The 18,512-nt window shown below is 29.1% G+C and overlaps 2 protein-coding genes across 3 annotated transcripts in view; one reads left to right on the top strand and one right to left on the bottom strand.

Moving 5' to 3' along the window:
• The window catches only part of LOC107443061 (rogdi atypical leucine zipper), a 32,670-nt gene extending 17,998 nt beyond the window's left edge, over positions 1-14,672 (top strand). For both annotated transcript variants that reach the window (XM_043053238.2, XM_016056806.3), the window contains one exon: positions 6,114-14,672. In XM_043053238.2, coding sequence (XP_042909172.1) covers positions 6,114-6,155 — 42 coding nt within the window. In that variant the 3' untranslated portion in view covers positions 6,156-14,672. The remainder of the gene's footprint in view (positions 1-6,113) is intronic.
• LOC122271549 (tigger transposable element-derived protein 4) lies at positions 9,914-10,651 on the bottom strand. The gene has a single exon (XM_043053239.1). It carries the CDS (start codon positions 10,649-10,651, stop codon positions 9,914-9,916), a length of 738 nt encoding a protein of 245 aa, XP_042909173.1.
• Positions 14,673-18,512: the final 3,840 nt, after the last annotated feature.

The raw sequence follows: 18,512 nt of genomic DNA, 5'->3' as shown, positions 1-18,512 counted from the left end.
GTTATACCTATCATTTCAGTTAATGTTGTTATAATGCTTTTTTAAATTTATTGTTGTTGTATTTTTTTTGGGGGAGAAAATAGTAACTTCATTAAGTCATGAAAAATTCGTGGAATTAGTCCTGAAAAGTCATGAATTTGAAAATCTGAAATGTAGCAGATACCCTGTCAATATTAATGCTTTAAAATAATTTTTAGATATAAATAAGTTAAAACCCAAAAATATACACTTAATTATTCTCAAATTATTTAAAGCATTAACATTAAAAACAATAAGAATAAATTTATTATTTTGGTTTGTTTCTGAGATTGCGGTTTATGAAAAATCAATGATGCAATTTATGAAGTATTACGTAGTATAGACCACTTAGAATCATTGCATTCTTTTTTGTTTTGCATATTTTAGAAATATCTTGTTTTTGTTTTTTTTTTTGGTGCTTGGCAACATGCAATTTCTTCTGCAATTTCAACATGCAAATAAATCACTTGTATCTAAGCACTCTTCATAATAATTAATGGCATTTTATAGTTAATGTAATATACCTTTTATTTTCTTCGCAACTTCTCTATTTACTTTCTATTTTTAAAAAATAATTATTCAATTTATTTGGATTCAGTTGTATTCAGAGTTGTGTTAATGCCTGGGGAAAACTCCTTGGTCTAATCACTACTAGAAAAAGAAAAAAAAAGCAGAGATTGGAAAGTTATTAATAAAAAAAAAAAACTGAATCCATGTTTTATTTTTTATGTAGATTAAAACAGAAGATGTCCTATTGTAAAACATTATTTCTTATCCTTATTATCTTCACACCACTATTTTAATGCCCTAAAATTTCATTATTAAATTCAGTTAGAAATCCCACTCTTAAGACTTTTTTACCGAGCAAAATAATAGTATAATTTAAATTCCTAAATTTTGGGTGGCCACTTACCTTGAAGACCTGGAATTATCAGGGATTTTTTTACTGGAAAAATCGGGGAAATTTGAATAAAAGCCTGGAAAAATCAGAAAATTTTAAGGAAAAGCTGGAAATTTTTTCTTAATTTTTTTAAAAATTTTACCTATTTAAATTATTTACCAATTTTCTAACTTTACCAATTTTTTAAATTATTTTACCGTCACATGTGATACTTAACTTTTTTAGACAGAAATGTATCACTAAACAGTTGAAATAAGAAAGAGTTAGGATATTTGCTTCAGTTTTTAAAAGTAGGGTTTCACTGTATAGGTACAAGTTTCTAGTCGTAAAAACAATTAAACTGAACTTAAAAAAACATGTGTTTAGATTGGAATTCTTTGAATATTTTTCCTAAAGATTATGCAACAAGAAATTAGACAATTTTGCATTTGCGATATTCATTTTTGTTTATTAGTTCTCTAACTATAGTAATGTTAATTCAAAACAACATTATTGAAACATTTGACTTTCGGTGTTGATTTAACCCTTTCGAGCCGACTGTCACATATATGTGACAGCAAGAAACGCGCTCACTTCCCGGCCGACACACCCGCGTGTCAGAGAGTTTTCTCGTTAACCCCCGACCGTCACTTATTTGTGCCAGCGTTTCGGAACGTTTTAAAAAATGAAATTTCTTCCAAAAGATGGCATTGTATGTCCATATGGTTTCAGATACATGTAGATTTGACCTTCTACTCAAGATGAAAGTACACTCACGTGNGAAAGAGTTAGGATATTTGCTTCAGTTTTTAAAAGTAGGGTTTCACTGTATAGGTACAAGTTTCTAGTCGTAAAAACAATTAAACTGAACTTAAAAAAACATGTGTTTAGATTGGAATTCTTTAAATATTTTTCCTAAAGATTATGCAACAAGAAATTAGACAATTTTGCATTTGCGATATTCATTTTTGCTTATTAGTTCTCTAACTATAGTAATGTCAATTCAAAACAACATTATTGAAACATTTGACTTTCGGTGTTGATTTAAGGAAAATATGATAAATGAATTTTATAATTGTATTTGAATTATAATTGAATTAGATTAAGATTATATGTAATTGATTAGATATTAGGTTTGATAGAGATTAGATATAATTGAAATTTATAGGGAGGGAGGGATAGGAGTTGATAAAGATTAGATATAATTGAATTATAATTGAAATTAGATAAAATACAGAATTAAACTGCTTTATATTGAAATGTGATAACACCTATGAACAGGGACTCACAAAAGTGTCCGTACACTTATGACATATGAAATAAGAATGTATTTATTAAAATGAATATTTCATAATATATATTGAATAATAAAAAATATATTCTATTCTTAGCAAAACTGTATGGAACGTTTTAAAAACAAAGCAAACGTTTTTTTTTTAAGAAATCAATAATCGAAACATAACAAAACTTTTATCTCATAAAAGTCATTGTCTACTTTTAGAAAAAATCTCTGTCTATTAGTAAATATTCTAATTTTTCGTTAAATTAATATTTAGTGGAGTTTCCTTTTGCATCTACAATAGTTTTTAAAAGTCTGAAGAAAAAAATAATGTACTGAACAATTTTTTTTTTCGGTTGGAATTCAAGCAAAATATTTTTTTAAAATAAGTTTTATGGAAACTTTTTCAACACTCAAATGTGAATTTATGAATTTTTTCACAAATTTTAATCTCAGACATGAAATTTTTCTTTTAAGAATTTTTTTCACATATTGCACAGTGTAATAGGGCAAAATAAACTAATATAGCAATATTCATTACTCATTTACCTCTTATGATGACAAATAATCAACTTTCAAATGCAGTCTATTGATTTATTACGACTACGAGCCGTTTAAACTATAAAAAAGAAAAAATCATACAGAGATAGCGAGTAATTATTGAAAGATAATTTTGCTATTATAAGTTTGATACTAAATTGCAAATAAATAAAAAATTAAATGAAAAATAATTAAATAACAAAACTAAAGCAATAAATAGACGATAGAAAAATATTTATCCAAGGTTTTTTTTGCCATTTTTTGGTATACTTTGAGAAAAATTACTTAAAGTGTAAAATTAAAAAAATTACTTAAAGTTTAAATACATTTTCAATAAAACAATATATTTTACAAGCTCAACATATTATTTTCTCTACATATCATAATTTTTTAAAAATTAATGTTGTACATTAAAAACTAAAAAACAAAATCTTGCCAAATATTTAAATAAATTTAGTCTAATTTTTTTAAGATGACATATTAGAAACACAACATTTTAAATAAAATACTTTTAAATATTGGCACTTTTCTTGTACCTGTCTACACTTTGTAAGATGAAGAAAAAACATGCTGACCTGGAAATTTTAAAAACTTTTAACTGGAAAAATCAGGGAAATTTGAAACCTGATTTGAGTGGCCACCCTGTTATTATTTTTAAAGGCAGGTTTGTTTTAATTCTTAAAGAAACCTTATCTCTTACAGAGAAAAGGACAAAACTGAAAGAAACTTGAAATGACTGCAAGAAATTTGTTGCAATGAATGAATTTTATTTTATTCCTAGTTTTTAAAACTCGTTTCATTACAGATTACTTTTGCTATTGTAATCCCTACAATAAATCTACTATAAACAAGGGCTAACGATATTAAAAAAACTATATCCAAAATTTTTGAATTTAAAATTCATTCATATTCTTAAAAATGGTGATAGCAAAAATACATCTTTTGCTTAATAAATTATTAACTATCTAATTAAGTCATCTCTCTACAACAAGTTTCCTTACAGCGAATTATGTCTTATAACAAAATTGTTAATAAATGCCTTCAAAATGTTTTCCACATAATGAAGTGATTGTCTTTCCATAATGAATTTCTTAGTTATTTACCTTTGCAATTTTCATTGTCCTGAAAATTTTTTAGGTGTACAACTTTTTGATTTCCTTCATTTCTGAAGAAGGTCGCATTTTAAAGTTTAAATTTTTGTGCAACCTATTCGATCTCCCTTGTTTTTTAAACCATTTGCATTATACATTACAGACAGTTAATAATTTTAAATGCTTCTTAATGATGTGTAGTATATAATTTGAAGTCATAATTATGTAATTCTGAACATAAACTAAAAATGTTGTCTTTGAGACCACTCTAAACAAATTTCTCAGCTGTGTACATATAAAACAAAAATAGTTTAAAAGCAGTTCAGACGAGACAACAAAAAACATTCACTGATAACTATAATCAGAGACTATAGTATATAACTGAGTATCTAACCTGGCTTCATTATAGCATCTTTAAATGCATAGAAACAATTTACAGTAAAATTTTATTTCAATTATAGTGCAACTTTGAAGCTATTATTATTATTTCTTAAATTTATATAAAATGTTTAAAAGGAATTTTTTATGTTTGTTTTCCATTCTAGAAGATTTTGTTCCCGTGCTTTCAAAGTTTAATGTTCTGTTTAAAGTTATCAAGTATTTTGTTTAACTCTGGCTTTCAAACTTTTAATGAAGTGTGTCTGAAAAACCTGAGAAAGACCAAGTTTTTTCTTCTAATCAAAAATCCTGTTGTGTAATGCTTTGTGTCAGTTCTTAATTTAGGGATCTTAAAGAATCTTTTTCTTCTTATTTTTAGGAAAGGTGCCAGCTACTATTATTTATCTTTCTATTATTATTATTCTACTATTATTCTACTTATTATTCTACTACTATTATGCTACTATTATTATTCTAATTTTATGGGTGATATTCTTGCATTTTGTTAGGGAGGGGAGTAACGCACAAATTATTTCCTTTTTCGCATTTCATAAATAATCATCACAATAAAAAAATTATTAAAAATCATGTAATCTGTTATCAAAAACAAAGGTCAACCACGAAATCACGAAATGGACTCCTCGAATGCGTAATAAATAATCGTAATATTGTATAAAAAATATCGGATTTGAAAACTATTGAGAAATCAATAGCTGCCGAAAATTAGATAGAATCCTTACCGTGAAAAGTAAATACTCAAATGCATGATTCAAATTTTCCATATGGTTTGAAATATATTGAGATATTTAAAAACCATGTAAAAATAAATATCAATAAGTACCGAATATAGAATTGGAACATTAAATTGATTTACGATACTATCGGTGTAAATTGAGCGTGACAAAAAGTAATTATCTAAATGCATGGTTCAAATATTATGTGTAAATTTTTGTAGAAAAGAAAACTAAAAATTTTTACTTCTCAAAAGAAAAATCTTTCTGCAAGAACACTGTACCGTTCTGCGACAATGTCGACGTGTCACCACATTTCTGCCACGGAGGTTTTACTCAGTATCATTTTCTTGGAAAGTACCACTTGTGTTGACTATCTAAAAACTAGATGGATAAATAAAACGTAGCGTTAATGAAAGTGACCATTTATTAACGTGTTAAATCAAATTTACCAATTATGAATGTTAGAATTATTTTAAATAAATGAACAATATTGTTCTTTGTTTAGGTCTGCATTTAATTTTAAATCATAAAAATTAGCTTTAAAAATGAGAAGAGGTTTGTATGCTTGAGATGCTTAGTTTTTTCTAAAATAACTTCTTTTTTTCTAATTTAACTTTCAATTTTAAATGACTGCCACATAAGATTGTAGATCTCTTTTAGAGATCTTCTAATAGAGATCTTTAAATAAGAGCCACTCACAAAAACTTGAATACATTAGAATCTACTTATTTGTTTTGTTTTGATATTTTTTTATGTTTCCTAACTTTAGGGGTGCACAACCTTTTTGAGTAAAAGGCCACTCGCACAGCAGCTAGATTAATGAAAGGCTGCACGTGTATTTTGTCACGTTAACTCCTTTACAATTCTAAAAAAATTAATTAAAAAACAAAAATGATTTGACAGGAACAAAAAAACTGGAACATTGATTCCAAGTAATCAATTTAATTTTTATCATTTTATAATGAAATGTAAAATATCAGTGTTCTTTGATTTTTTAATATAGTTCCTTTATCTAAGTGTTATTTTTTTATTGATAATAATTTCATGCATAATTTTAATTTCTCTAATTTTAATATTCTGCACTAAATTTAATTTCATAAACTTTCACGTATTTACTATATATTTTATTTACTGTATTATTTATTATATGTTTATATTGTTTATGATGTATTTTTTTTCTTTTCTTTTCACAGGTTGCTGTATTTGCTCAGTACAAAGAAATGAATGTGACTTAATACTATTGATGGATTTTTATGTCACATTGTTAAGTTGTTGATTACATGTTTATAAAATGTTTAAATGTAAAATCATCAGATGTTAGAAAAGTTTGTATAGGTATAAAATTTTATATTGTAGAGTATATTAGTATCGTGTCTAGCATATAAATGGCATATTTAGTTAAGATGCATTTTTTGTAGTTAAATGCAAATTTTTTATTTATTTTATTTCATTTTAATTTATGACAAAAAGAGCTTTAATATTTTTAAAATATTTCTTGCGAGTAGAAAATTCTCTGCTAGTATTTTTAAAAAGTTAATCAAAATTTAAAATAAATAAATCACAAATAGTGGTTATTGAGTTTTGAGTCTTACTATGTGAGCTAAAGAAAAATTGCAGGTATTAATCGTTTTTCCTCAAAAAATAATTCCTAAATCTTTTCGTAGAAAAAATTTTTTTGAAGAAATTTTTAAAATAAAGGTAATGATGATTATTTTGTCTAATAATGCGTAATTTTATATATATATGTAAAAAAAAATCTTTTTTTAAGCCAAAAATGCTTGAGTGTTATATTTGGTCTTTTTGTATTTAAATAACTTTAATTACTATTATTTTCATAATTTTTTTAAATTTTATTTATTTTAGGCATATAATAGTGATTATGAATGTTTGATTAGTTTGAAAAAAATTTAATGTCTTATTAGATATTAATTGTTTAATAAATATGAGGAAAAAAATCACATAAATTATTTTGTAACATTTTTTTAATGAAACTTTTTTAAGAAAGTGCTAAAAATTTCATTTGAAATTTTTAAAAAAAATATGAAAATATTTTTTTTTTCAAATAAAAAATGTACAAAAGAATCATTTTGATATTTTTTCATATATTTTTATTACTCTAATGCACAGGTTCCCAAACTTTTTTTTCTCGTGGACCACTTTCAAAGTTTTACTATTTTTGGTAGACCCCCTGCTGCTACATTTCTACTGTATTCGCAAAACTCCTAAGAAATATCACCCTAAATTGGGGGTGTTAAGAAGAAAAAAAAATAGCGAATTTTCTTGTGTCCTATTTATTAAAATAATACTTGCGGTTATACAAAATTATAAACATTTATTATTTCAAACAATCAACAATTGACAAAAAATCAACAATGAACTCTGAAATGTGCATCAACAATAAAAAATAGTCATACTTTTAATGAGACGGATGTACTTGATGAATTGACAGCAAATGATCAATATTTGGCTTCAGTTTTGCAAGAAGTAATCTCAATTCTCTCCGTTCTGTGATGATCAATCTGCTCCTTTTTTTGTTAATAGGTTGGAAACAGCACTAAAACTTCTTTCGACAAGATATGACGAGGGAAACGCTATCAAAAATTTTCTCGCGATTTCCCACAGCCCAGGATATTTTTCGGTGATTTCTGCCTGCGGCCAAAATGTTTGATAGCCCTTTTTAAATGTCAGCCTTTTAAATTTAAATTGGCAGTTCCTCGTTGATGCTGAGCTCAAGTAGCTCCATGATCCATGCTGGTATTTCCATCGTCAGAATATCTTCAAATCTATTTTTGAAGTCATCATGCAGGGTATTTAAATGCGAGCGGGCGCACGGGCGGCACTTGCAAGTCGCGACATGTGGTGTACTCTTGTACTGTTATCTATTGTTCTATTCAATTCTGTGTTTGAACTGAGTCTCGAATATTTTTTAATACCTACCTACCTAGTGAATGATGCTACCTGCCTACATAGATAGGTAAATCCAAGTCAAAATTTTTGTTCTTTATTATGAAAACCAGAAATTTTTCGTGAACCCCTGTTTTCTTTTCATGTCTACGTGGACCCCCGTGTGGTCTCCTATGGACCCCTGGGGGTCCACATGGACCACTTTGGGAACCTATGCTCTAATGTATTATTATTATTAATTTGTTCTAATTCAGTTTTAATTTTTATATTATTTTATTAACCATTCTGGTTTACATATTAGAGAATACTGAATCTCATTTTTAGAAATGTTTCGAACCACCCTAAAATTGCTCAAATTTTTTTCCCCTTAACCTATAATGTAAGCAGAAAAAAAAACAAAGTTTAATTTCTAAAGGAAAGTAAGTTTATAAAATGTCTTGGTTATAATAATTCCCAAATCATTAATTATTGTAATCGTAAGTTTTTGTAGTTTCCTCTTTTGTAGTTAGGTCTCATCGCTAACATTTATTTGTAACTTTGCATGATAAAAGATGCTGTTGGTTTTTTCATAATATGGAGTATTTGTAATGACCTTTCTTAATATTTATTTCAGAATCCTTATAAACAAAACCATGTACGTTATTGGTCCAAAACTAAAATTAACTGAGAGTTCCGAAATTTCATTATTGAGTGTTCTAAAACCACTTTATTTCTTCCTAAGGGATCGCCCGAACACTGACCAAAATATCGATTTTTTTTTTTTTACTTATAATAAAACTTTAAACTATTTCTAATGCACTGGAAAAAAAATCTCTCTATCTACATTTTTAAAAAAGTTATGAATCCTTTTAGATTGCCCTAAAACAGAAAATTGATCAGCAGACAGACTTTATAGTGCTTTTTCTCATCGATGGTAATTTTGTGTTTTGTTAATTAAATCCCTGAGGAATTTTTTTCTATTTAAGATAAACCTTTGAAGTTAACTTTTTTATCTCAAGTATAATACACTTATCTAAACTGTGCATGGAATAAGCATTTTATGAGGTGCAGTAGACGCCGCTTAATGTGATCACATCGGGACGAACGTGATTTGATAACAATAACCGACTGATTACAATACAGTAAACAAAACAAAAAATTTAAGCTGAAAAATGATTTTTTTTTTACATACGTATTAAAATAAAAATTATTTTAAATTAAGAGTTGTTGCTGTAAAACTCTATAGTATTTAATAGAAATTAATGTACACTAAAGAAAAAGAATTAGTTAGTATACTTACATATTTAATGATGAACTGCAGAAAACAATACAAAAGTTTAATTATTAACTGAAAAAGAAATCATCAATTGTCGATTGTTTAGCATTCTTTCGAAGCAAGTCATTTACGAATCGCTCATTATCATAATGTTTTTGAAAGTGTTCCGCGTCGGCTTTGTTTTGCACACCTAGACGTAAGATTCGAAGTGCCTCCCTCATCTGAGCAGGAGTCGGAATTTTGTCCTCGATAGCACTTTCGGGTTCATCATCGGCATCAGAATCCTGTGACGAAGCTGGATCTTTGACACATACGGCTTCGCAAATGTCCTCATCATTTAACGAAGTAGAAGTCTCGACCTTCTCGTCGATCTCCATCCATGCTTCAAAATCCTCGGCATTCATATCGGGCGGGGGATTGAAAACGTCTTCCATCTATTTCATCACAGCAGCATTGTTGTCCTCTGGTTGACAAAATCCTCCATGACAAACAATTTCGAATTGTTTTTTCCGAGACATTATTCCATGACATTGTTAACAAATGTATGGCATCCAAAACATTTGTTCTTTTGGCTAGAGCGTTCTCATTCAGATCTTCAGCATCTTGGTCTTCCATATTTTCTAAGATCCTTGAACGCATTTCCTTTTTGTAATATGACTTCAAGATGCAGATAATTTCCTGGTCACACGGTTGAATTAAAGAAGTGGTGTTTGGTGGTTATCTTCTTTAATGAAACAGTTGCATCATGCGCAGTGCAGTTGTCTATGAGCAGGAGTATCATCCGTTTTAGCCGCTTGTCCCATCTCAACAGCCATTCGTTAAAGATGGTGGTAGTCATCCCATTTGGTTGGCAAAATAATCGACGGGCAGATTTTTCACACCTTTGAAACAGCGAGGCTTCTTACTTTTTCCAATCACCAAAAGGTTTTCTTTAGTGCCGGTCATACTAGCGCAACATAGCAAAGTTAGGCTTTCCTTGGAGGTTTTACACCCTTGAGTACTTTCCTTCTGAAACATGTAGGTGTGTTCAGGCAACGCACGAAAATATAGGCCAGTTTCATCAGCGTTATATACATCTTCAAGTGAATATGTGGCAATAAATTTAGGCCATTCTTCTTTAAACCACTGATCTGCGGCTACATTATCGGCATCTTTTTGTTCACCGTATGTCCTTCGGAAGAGTATGTTCTGCCTCTTTTTCCAGCAGTGGAACCATCTTTCTGTGGCTATGAAGTTTCCTTTACCCAATTTTGCAGCTGAATCTTCAGCTTTTTGGCGCAAAATTGGACCATTTACGCAAGCGCCCCTTTCGTGAACGTTTGTGAACCAGAGTTTTAATGCAGATTCAACCTCTTTGTCTTTTCCATCTCGATTTCTTTTACAATTCAGATTTTCGTTCAAAGTGCACTTTTTTACGATATCTTCACGATTTTTTAAAATTTTGCACAAAAGCGGCTGCGAAACTTTAAATTGAACAGCAACATTCCTTTGGCTCATTTTCGGCAATTTATTGTAACGATTTAAAATGTCAACCTTTTCCTTCATAGTAAAATCTCTCCTTTTCTTTTCCATTATAAAAAACAAATCAGGCTACAAACCGTATGAACTATGGTAAAGTGAAAATTTATGCTGATCTTCTTCTACATGCGTNGTGCTTTATTAACATTGTTCCCCAATTTTATTGTTTGACGAATAGCGACTCGGTAAGCGACCTGGCAAGATCAAGTGGCATTCCCGAAACAATGTTCTCTTTTGAAGGTCACCCCTTAAACCCTTCCCATAGTGGCTGGGACACATCATCTGTCACATTTAGTTCTTCTAAAAAGGGGCTCGTGGCAAACATTAACTCGTTACTGGCAGGTCTTCTTTTCTCTTTATTTAGGATTTCGGGGAATTTGAAATCGCACACATTGCTATGGAATTTTACAATGCTTGACCGAAAATAGCAAAATAGAGTGATTAGGAGCTCCCCTCCTAATAACACATGTTTAAAAGATAAAATATGAGCCCCGTTTGGACTTTTTGTAAGTTTCAGGAAAAACTTCAAACAAAAAAAAAAGTTTTCCTTCTTGTTTTTATTGATTTCAGGAAAATAAAATTTACATATAAACTGATAACAATAGACGAACATTTGATTACAATAAACGATGATTTTTCAATGTATTTTGATATAAGCGGACGGGTCTAAGCGATTTTGATAACATTAAACCATTGATAGCATTAACCGTGATCACATTAAGCGGCGTCTACTGTATTACAATTTTTACGGCATATTACATATACCCAACAGGAATTTTTAATCTTTTTTCTTCTACTTTTTTACAAAATAATCTATAAAAAAATTTTTTAATTTATATATCAAAAAACAAATGCACAAAATTGCTAAGATAAATATTGTAAGCACTAAGAAAAAAAAAATTTTGAAAATATATTAAAATAAAAAAGCCTTAAAAATTTAAAAATGATGAATTTTTTTCAATTTTTTTTAACATTTTTAAAAAATATTAAACAGTTTAGCTCTTTTTTGAAAATAAATTATTGATTATAAGTTAAATGAGCATGTAAAGCATCCACAAAATGATTATACTTTTATTTTTAAAAAATGTTGCAAGAGTAGTGTGACCCCTTATGATGAAGCTTAAAAGTCATCAAAGACATTCCATTCCCATTTTGATCACTACTTTGCTCTAACTTATTTCTAGATGGATATTTGGTCGGAGTCATATGCTTATTTCTCTTTTAAATACTAATTTCCAATACCTATTCCGTGTTTTATGGAGGAACAAAACCATTTGTTAAGAGCAGCGGTTGTTTCTGAATGCTCTTTGATGAGTCTTTGTATTTTGTTTTATTCTGAATCATGATGTATGAATTTTTTATTTGATTTAATGTCTAAAATAAAAACAAACTGTAATACTTTTTAAATTTATTGATACAATCGTAAGAATTATTGAAGAAGTGTATAATTAAGAGAAATCATTAGGAACTGTAATTAAGAGATATCATGAGATTTTAAATCTAATTAATTTTAACATTAGTCTTGTAATTGATTCATTTATTTTTTATATATATTTTGGACTTGTGTATTTTATTATATGTGATGATATCACATTGTTGTTCACTCTGTATATTGGCTATTGTAATTAGTACACTGGGATTAAGTAAGATATTATTTTTGTAGTGTTTTTTCTGTTGTAGCTATTTATAAATAATTGTTTGTTTTTTTATACTTAATATTTCTATCATTGCACATTATTATTTGTTGCTTTTTTGTATGATTTTTATTGTTATTTTTACTATATATTGCTTTTTTTTTCTACATTTCGAGAAGGTGGTAAATTTAGTATAAGTTTTTATAATCGTCATCTACTTATTCTAGAATTTGGTATGAAACATCAAAAAAAAAATTTCAATTAAACTGTTTTATTAAGAGTCACTTAGACGCACTGAAGTGAGAGAAAAACTGGTTCTAAAATTTTACATAATTAAACTCTTATTATCTTAAACTACCTTTAGTTAAGTTGCTAAATGAGGTATTCTAAATTTCGGAATTTCATTTTGATAAATGTTTGAATTTAATATGAAAAAGTTTTCTTAAGTTTGTTATCATTTGTGCCTTTTCTTTCATTTGAATTAAGCGACAGCCATAATATTCAATAATAAAATAGACAGACTAACATAGACTGTTTCTGTAAACATTTTATTTGGTATCTTTTTGATAACAAATATGTAAACTCACTAAAGTTTTGTGTCCACATATGATTGAATTATGTGTATTTTACTTTTATTGATGATCAAATGTGACATATTGAATGCAGAATTCAGTGTTAAATGTTAATCAGTGAGATGTATTCTTTATTCAGCACACAATATAGATGTGATTGTGATTGTTACTAATAGCTTCGTGGCAATCTGTTGTGTCTTCCATTTCTTTATGTCTGTTACTGTATTTCTAACAGACTCTAAGAAAGACAGAAAACAAAGTTGCCTTTCAACACAATGAAGTAAATAATCTTCATGTACTTTATGAATGTAGTTTTAGTTTATGCTGTCACACTTCATTTGAGTCACAGTGTCATTAAAAGTGGCTGCACGTAATTAGATAGTCTGAAATATGTGTCTTTTCTTTTTTCACTTAATTTTTCCAAATGTGGGCAACTAGATCAGAACCTTTTTTCAGTGAGTATACCAGAGTTAAATGATGATTTTTGATTTTTCTTTTTTTAAAAAAATAAATCCACTGCTTTTATTTCAATGCAGTTGTGTGACGCTTGTTCTGAAACAAGATTATTCTTGCAATTGCTGATGAAGACACCTCCACACACTATTGTGTCAATTTACTATTTTTTTTCCTTCATATTTTTGTATTTTAGTTAAGGTTTTCTCTTAACAACTTATTGCAAAGTCTCTAACTATTTCAATAGGTCACCCGTTCCTGGAAAATGTTATAATGCTGAATCTACCTTTAATAGTATTGGAGTTTTGTTTGAAAACAGGTCGGAAAGGGAATATTAGATTAATAAAAGTAGTTCAAGATCTTCTTGTACCACCATTCTTTGCTAATGTCTGGACAAACATATCTTATACTATACGAGCACATAAGTCCATCCTGTCCTTAGCTGACATAAGATCGTGCGTCGTCTTTTTCATTCCTTATCAAATATTATTTTTTTTCTTCTGTAGCCCAGAAAGTACTTTAATTTTAGCTTTTTTCGTTTGTTATCTTATTTTAAAAGTAATCTCTAACATTTCTGAGAAGTTTCTAATTTTTGCTTTTTTATTTTTGTCGGTTTTCATGCTTTTGAACTGTGAAGTGGAATCTGTTATGTTTATTTTTACACCACATTTGTTTCTTAATCTCCTTTATTCAGTTTTGAAACCTTGTTCAACAATGTTCCCCCTAATGGCTGTTTTTCTAACTAGTTCATAATTTTTTTTCTTCCTGTATCTCCTCTGTTTTAACAATGAGGAAGGATCTTCATTACAGAACTCAAACAGTGGTGTTTATGTAGCATTATTTGTGCTTTATTAACATTGTTAAGCTTTATTTTGCCGTGCAATTGTTAAAACAAAGTAAGTGCTTCGCGATAGCTTTCGAGAAAAGTGGTTTGCCAATTATTTCCTTTTTACTGCTAATGTTATAAACGTTAAAATAAAATTTCAAAAACTAATAGAATTTTGATTTTTTTTCCTTTTTTTTTTGCATTAAGTAACTTATAATACAAAAATGACAAATATGTAAAACAAAATCACAATTTTGAATTTTTTATTGCTTTCGTTGATTTTTCTATTGCACAGCAGATTCATATATAGCACTATGTTTATTAAAATTTAAGCTTAGTAAAAGAAAATCTTGTGTACGTTTATGCATGTGTATTGTTATTGTATTTCATAATGAAAGTAACCAATATAATAAATTTCTTAAAGAACTATCAATTTCGTAATGACGTGTTTGTTGTTATCAAAGCTTTTCTAATTCAATCATTTACAAGAATTTTTTTCTTTTTATTCAAACCTGTTTGTCTAATGTTTTTTTTTTCTTCATTTATGTGAAACTTATTTTGTAAATTTCTCAATAAATTTATAAACGGAATACATTTGTCTTTATTAATAAATAAAGTTATTATTCAACTTTGTTAAATGTGGAAAACTTTGTTTCGTCGTTAAGATAATCTTAAAATTGAAAGATATTAGCATTTTGCCTATCAGCATTTAAAAATGGCACTTTCATTTTTATAAAGATTTATTTAATTGCTTCAAATATTAGTATTTAGTTCAACAAATTAAAGCACTTTTGAAGAGAGAACTCGGTGTAATGAGAAGTGCATGACATCATTTTCAAAATGCTCTAACATTAAAAATGCAAAAATTTTATGTTTATAGCGAGTTAGAATTTGGTTAATTTTGGCAGAAGATATAGATGAATATTTAGAACATGAGAAGGGTTAATTGTGTATTCCTATTGATTGTCAATATAACTCATGTGATGAGTTTATATTAACATTACAATAAGTTGAACAAAATAGTAATTAAGATTATTCTGCAATTCCCACATGAATTACAAGGAACAGGCAAAGAATTACAACTAATATAAAAGGTGAGTGCTGATTTAAAATTAACATAATGTAAGAAAAAGATTTTAATTCCGCGAAGAAGAAAAAAATGATTATTGAGCATTTTTATTTACTACTACAGACCCGGCGTGGGATTCGAAACGATGTCTTTAACATTAGGAGTTCATACCGACACACGTCCTCTAATTCGTCTATAATTTCGTGACTCGGCTCGACATAAAAAATCTACTGACCACGTTTCAAAATAATATGTTAATATTAAGAAAAGGCCATTATGTATATTTAGAATGTGAGCTATATTCATCCAACTATAATAATTTCCTCTGATAGAGTCATGTTGTAATACATAATTTTGCCTGCGAATTTCCTCATTTTAACGCTATTGTGTATCTACATTGAAAGTAACCTAATAAGCCTATAATTATTTCCTCTGATAAGATACTCTAGTAACCAGTAGTATAATAACCTGGTCTAATTTGAATATTATGGTTCAATATTATAGAGCCATGTTGTAATACAGAATATTGACTTCGAAAGCTTTCAACACACTATATTATATACAGGATGCGTAGCGTTTTCAAAAAGTGCTTATATTCGTTTTTTAAAAGCCCTTAAAGGTGCTTTTAAAACGCGCTTAATTTTCCCTTTTCTAAAATGAGATTTTTCCTTTACCATGTTGATTTTATTCGATTTACATGATTCAAAAATTTTCTCAATTTAAAAAATTTATTTCCTATAAGTGGGACCCTCTAAAATATGGAAAAACACCTTGAAAAAATAATATGTAATGCAAAATAATCGGAAGAAAAAAAAGAAATTTTTTTGAAAAGTTGATAAAGCTGTGTAAGAGTTAAATAATATTTATTATTTGGTGCGTATAAATAGAGTTAATTTATGAATTATAGTTAATAGATTGGAATATTTGGTATATGTACAAGTAATTGGATATAGTCATGATTAAAAAACAGTTAAATGATTGAAACGTCGTGATAAATATAATTAAGGCCGAAATATATAAAAGGGTAATTAAATTAAAGGGGAATGTGATCGTTAAGGAAAGTGGTAGTACAATGCTAATGTGGGATAACAATAACCCAATAGGTTCAAAGGGNCCAATTTTCCTGGATTTTTCCAGTTTTTACCCATTATTCGCCATTTTCTCGATTTTAAAAATTTATTTCTGATATGTAGGACCCCCTAAGATTTGGAAAAACACCTTGAAAAAATAATATAATGCAAAATAATCGGAAAAAGAAAAAAAAGAAATTTTTTTGAAAAGTTGCTAAAGCTGGGATTCGAACCTGCGCTCCCTCGCGCCAGACGTCAGTTAGTAGTCCCGTGTCCTGACCACCATACCACTAGAACACGAGAAGCTTGCCAAAATTTCTCTTCAAAAGTCCTTTTTCTGTCAGCTATCCAATAAAACTTTGAGGGCCCCCCTCCTCCCCCTAATTCACCTATAAAAATTTCCTGCAGAAGATATGTTTGGACCATAGATCCCTACTCAGGGTCCGAGTTTGAAAATTATAACTTAATATTCAAGGGAGTTAGACGGCATCGAAATTCGAACCCCACAAAGCCATTTTACTTTATTTATTATATTTTTATTATTATTCCATTATGCGTTCTTCAACAAAGAAAGATGCACAATTTTACTCATAGAACACCGTACGCGCTAGAAACTGTCGAATATATTGCAAAAATAATTTAAAATAATGGAAATAAGCCAATTTTCCTGGATTTTTCCAGTTTTAACCCATTATTCGCCATTTTCTCGATTTAAAAAATTTATTTCTGATATGTAGGACCCTCTAAGATTTGGAAAAACACCTTGAAAAAATAATATAATGCAAAATAATCGGAAAAAGAAAATAAGAAATTTTTTTTGAAAAGATGCTAAAGCTGGGATTCGAACCTGCGCTCCCTCGCGCCGGACGTCAGTTACTAGTCCCGTGTCCTGACCACCATGCCACTAGAACACGTGAATCTTGCCATAATTTCTCTTCAAAAGTCTTCTTTCTGTCAGCTATTCAATAAAACTTTGAGGGCCCCCCTCCTCCCCCTAATTCACCTATAAAAATTTCCTGCAAAAGATATGTTTGGACCATAGATCCTTACTCAGGGTCGGAGTTTGAAAATTATAACTTAATATTCAAGGGAGTTAGACGGCATCGAAATTCGAACCCCACAANTTCGAAATTCGAACCCCACTCCGCCATTTTATTTTATTTATGATATTTTTATTATTATTCCATTATGCTTTCTTGAACAAAGAAAGATGCACAATTTTACTCATCGAACACCTCACACATTAGAAATTGACGAATATATTGTAAAAATAATTTAAAACAATGGAAATAAGCCAATTTTCCTGGATTTTTCCAGTTTTTACCGATTATTTGCCATTTTCTCAATTTGAAAAAATTATTTCCTGTATGTAGGATCCTCTAAGATTTGGAAAAACACCTTGAAAAAATAATATAATGCAAAATAATAGAAAGAATAAAAAAAAGAAATTTTTTTGAAAAGTTGATAGAGCTGGGATTCGAACCTGCACCCCCTCGCCCCAGCCATCAGTTACTTGTCCCGTGTCCTGAGGACCATACCACTAGAACACGAGAAACATGCCAAAATTTCTCTTCAAAAGTCCTTTTTCTGTCAGCTATCCAATAGAACTTTGAGGGGCCCCCAGCTCCCCCTAATTCCACTATAAAAATTTCCTGCAGAAGATATGTTTGGACCATAGACCCCTACTCAGGTTCCGAGTTTGAAAATTATAACTTAGAATTAAAGGAAGTTAGACGGCTTCGAAATTCGAACCCCACAAAGCCATTTTACTTTATTTATTATATTTTTATTATTATTCCATTATGCGTTCTTCAACAAAGAAAGATGCACAATTTTACTCATGGAACACCTTATGCACTAGAAACTGTCGAATATATTGCAAAAATAATTTAAAATAATGGAAATAAGCCAATTTTCCTGGATTTTTCCAGTTTTTACCCATTATTCGCCATTTTCTCGATTTAAAAAATTTATTTCCGATATGTAGGACCCTCTAAGATTTGGAAAAACACCTTGAAAAACTAATATAATGCAAAATAATCGGAAAAAGAAAAAAAAGATATTTTTTTGAAAAGTTGCTAAAGCTGGGATTCGAACCTACGCTCCCTCGCGCCAGTCGTCAGTTACTAGTCCCGTGTCCTGACCACCATACCACTAGAGCACGAGAAGCTTGCCAAAATTTCCCTTCAAAAGTCCTTTTTCTGTCAGCTATCCAATAGATCTTTGAGGGGCCCCCTGCTCCCCCTAATTCATCTATAAAATTTGCCTGCAGCAGATATGTTTGGACCATA

The sequence above is a fragment of the Parasteatoda tepidariorum genome, chromosome 2 (assembly GCF_043381705.1).
Source record: "Parasteatoda tepidariorum isolate YZ-2023 chromosome 2, CAS_Ptep_4.0, whole genome shotgun sequence".
In the NCBI taxonomy this organism is placed as follows: Eukaryota; Metazoa; Arthropoda; class Arachnida; order Araneae; family Theridiidae; genus Parasteatoda; species Parasteatoda tepidariorum.
The sequence above is the reverse complement of the archived record's forward strand: the minus strand, read 5'-3'. Positions and strand labels throughout refer to the sequence as shown.

Coding starts and splice junctions, on each gene's coding strand:
- LOC122271549 (XM_043053239.1), bottom strand. CDS start 10,651: ATGGAAAAGAAAAGGAGAGATTTTACTATGAAGGAAAAGGTTGACATT.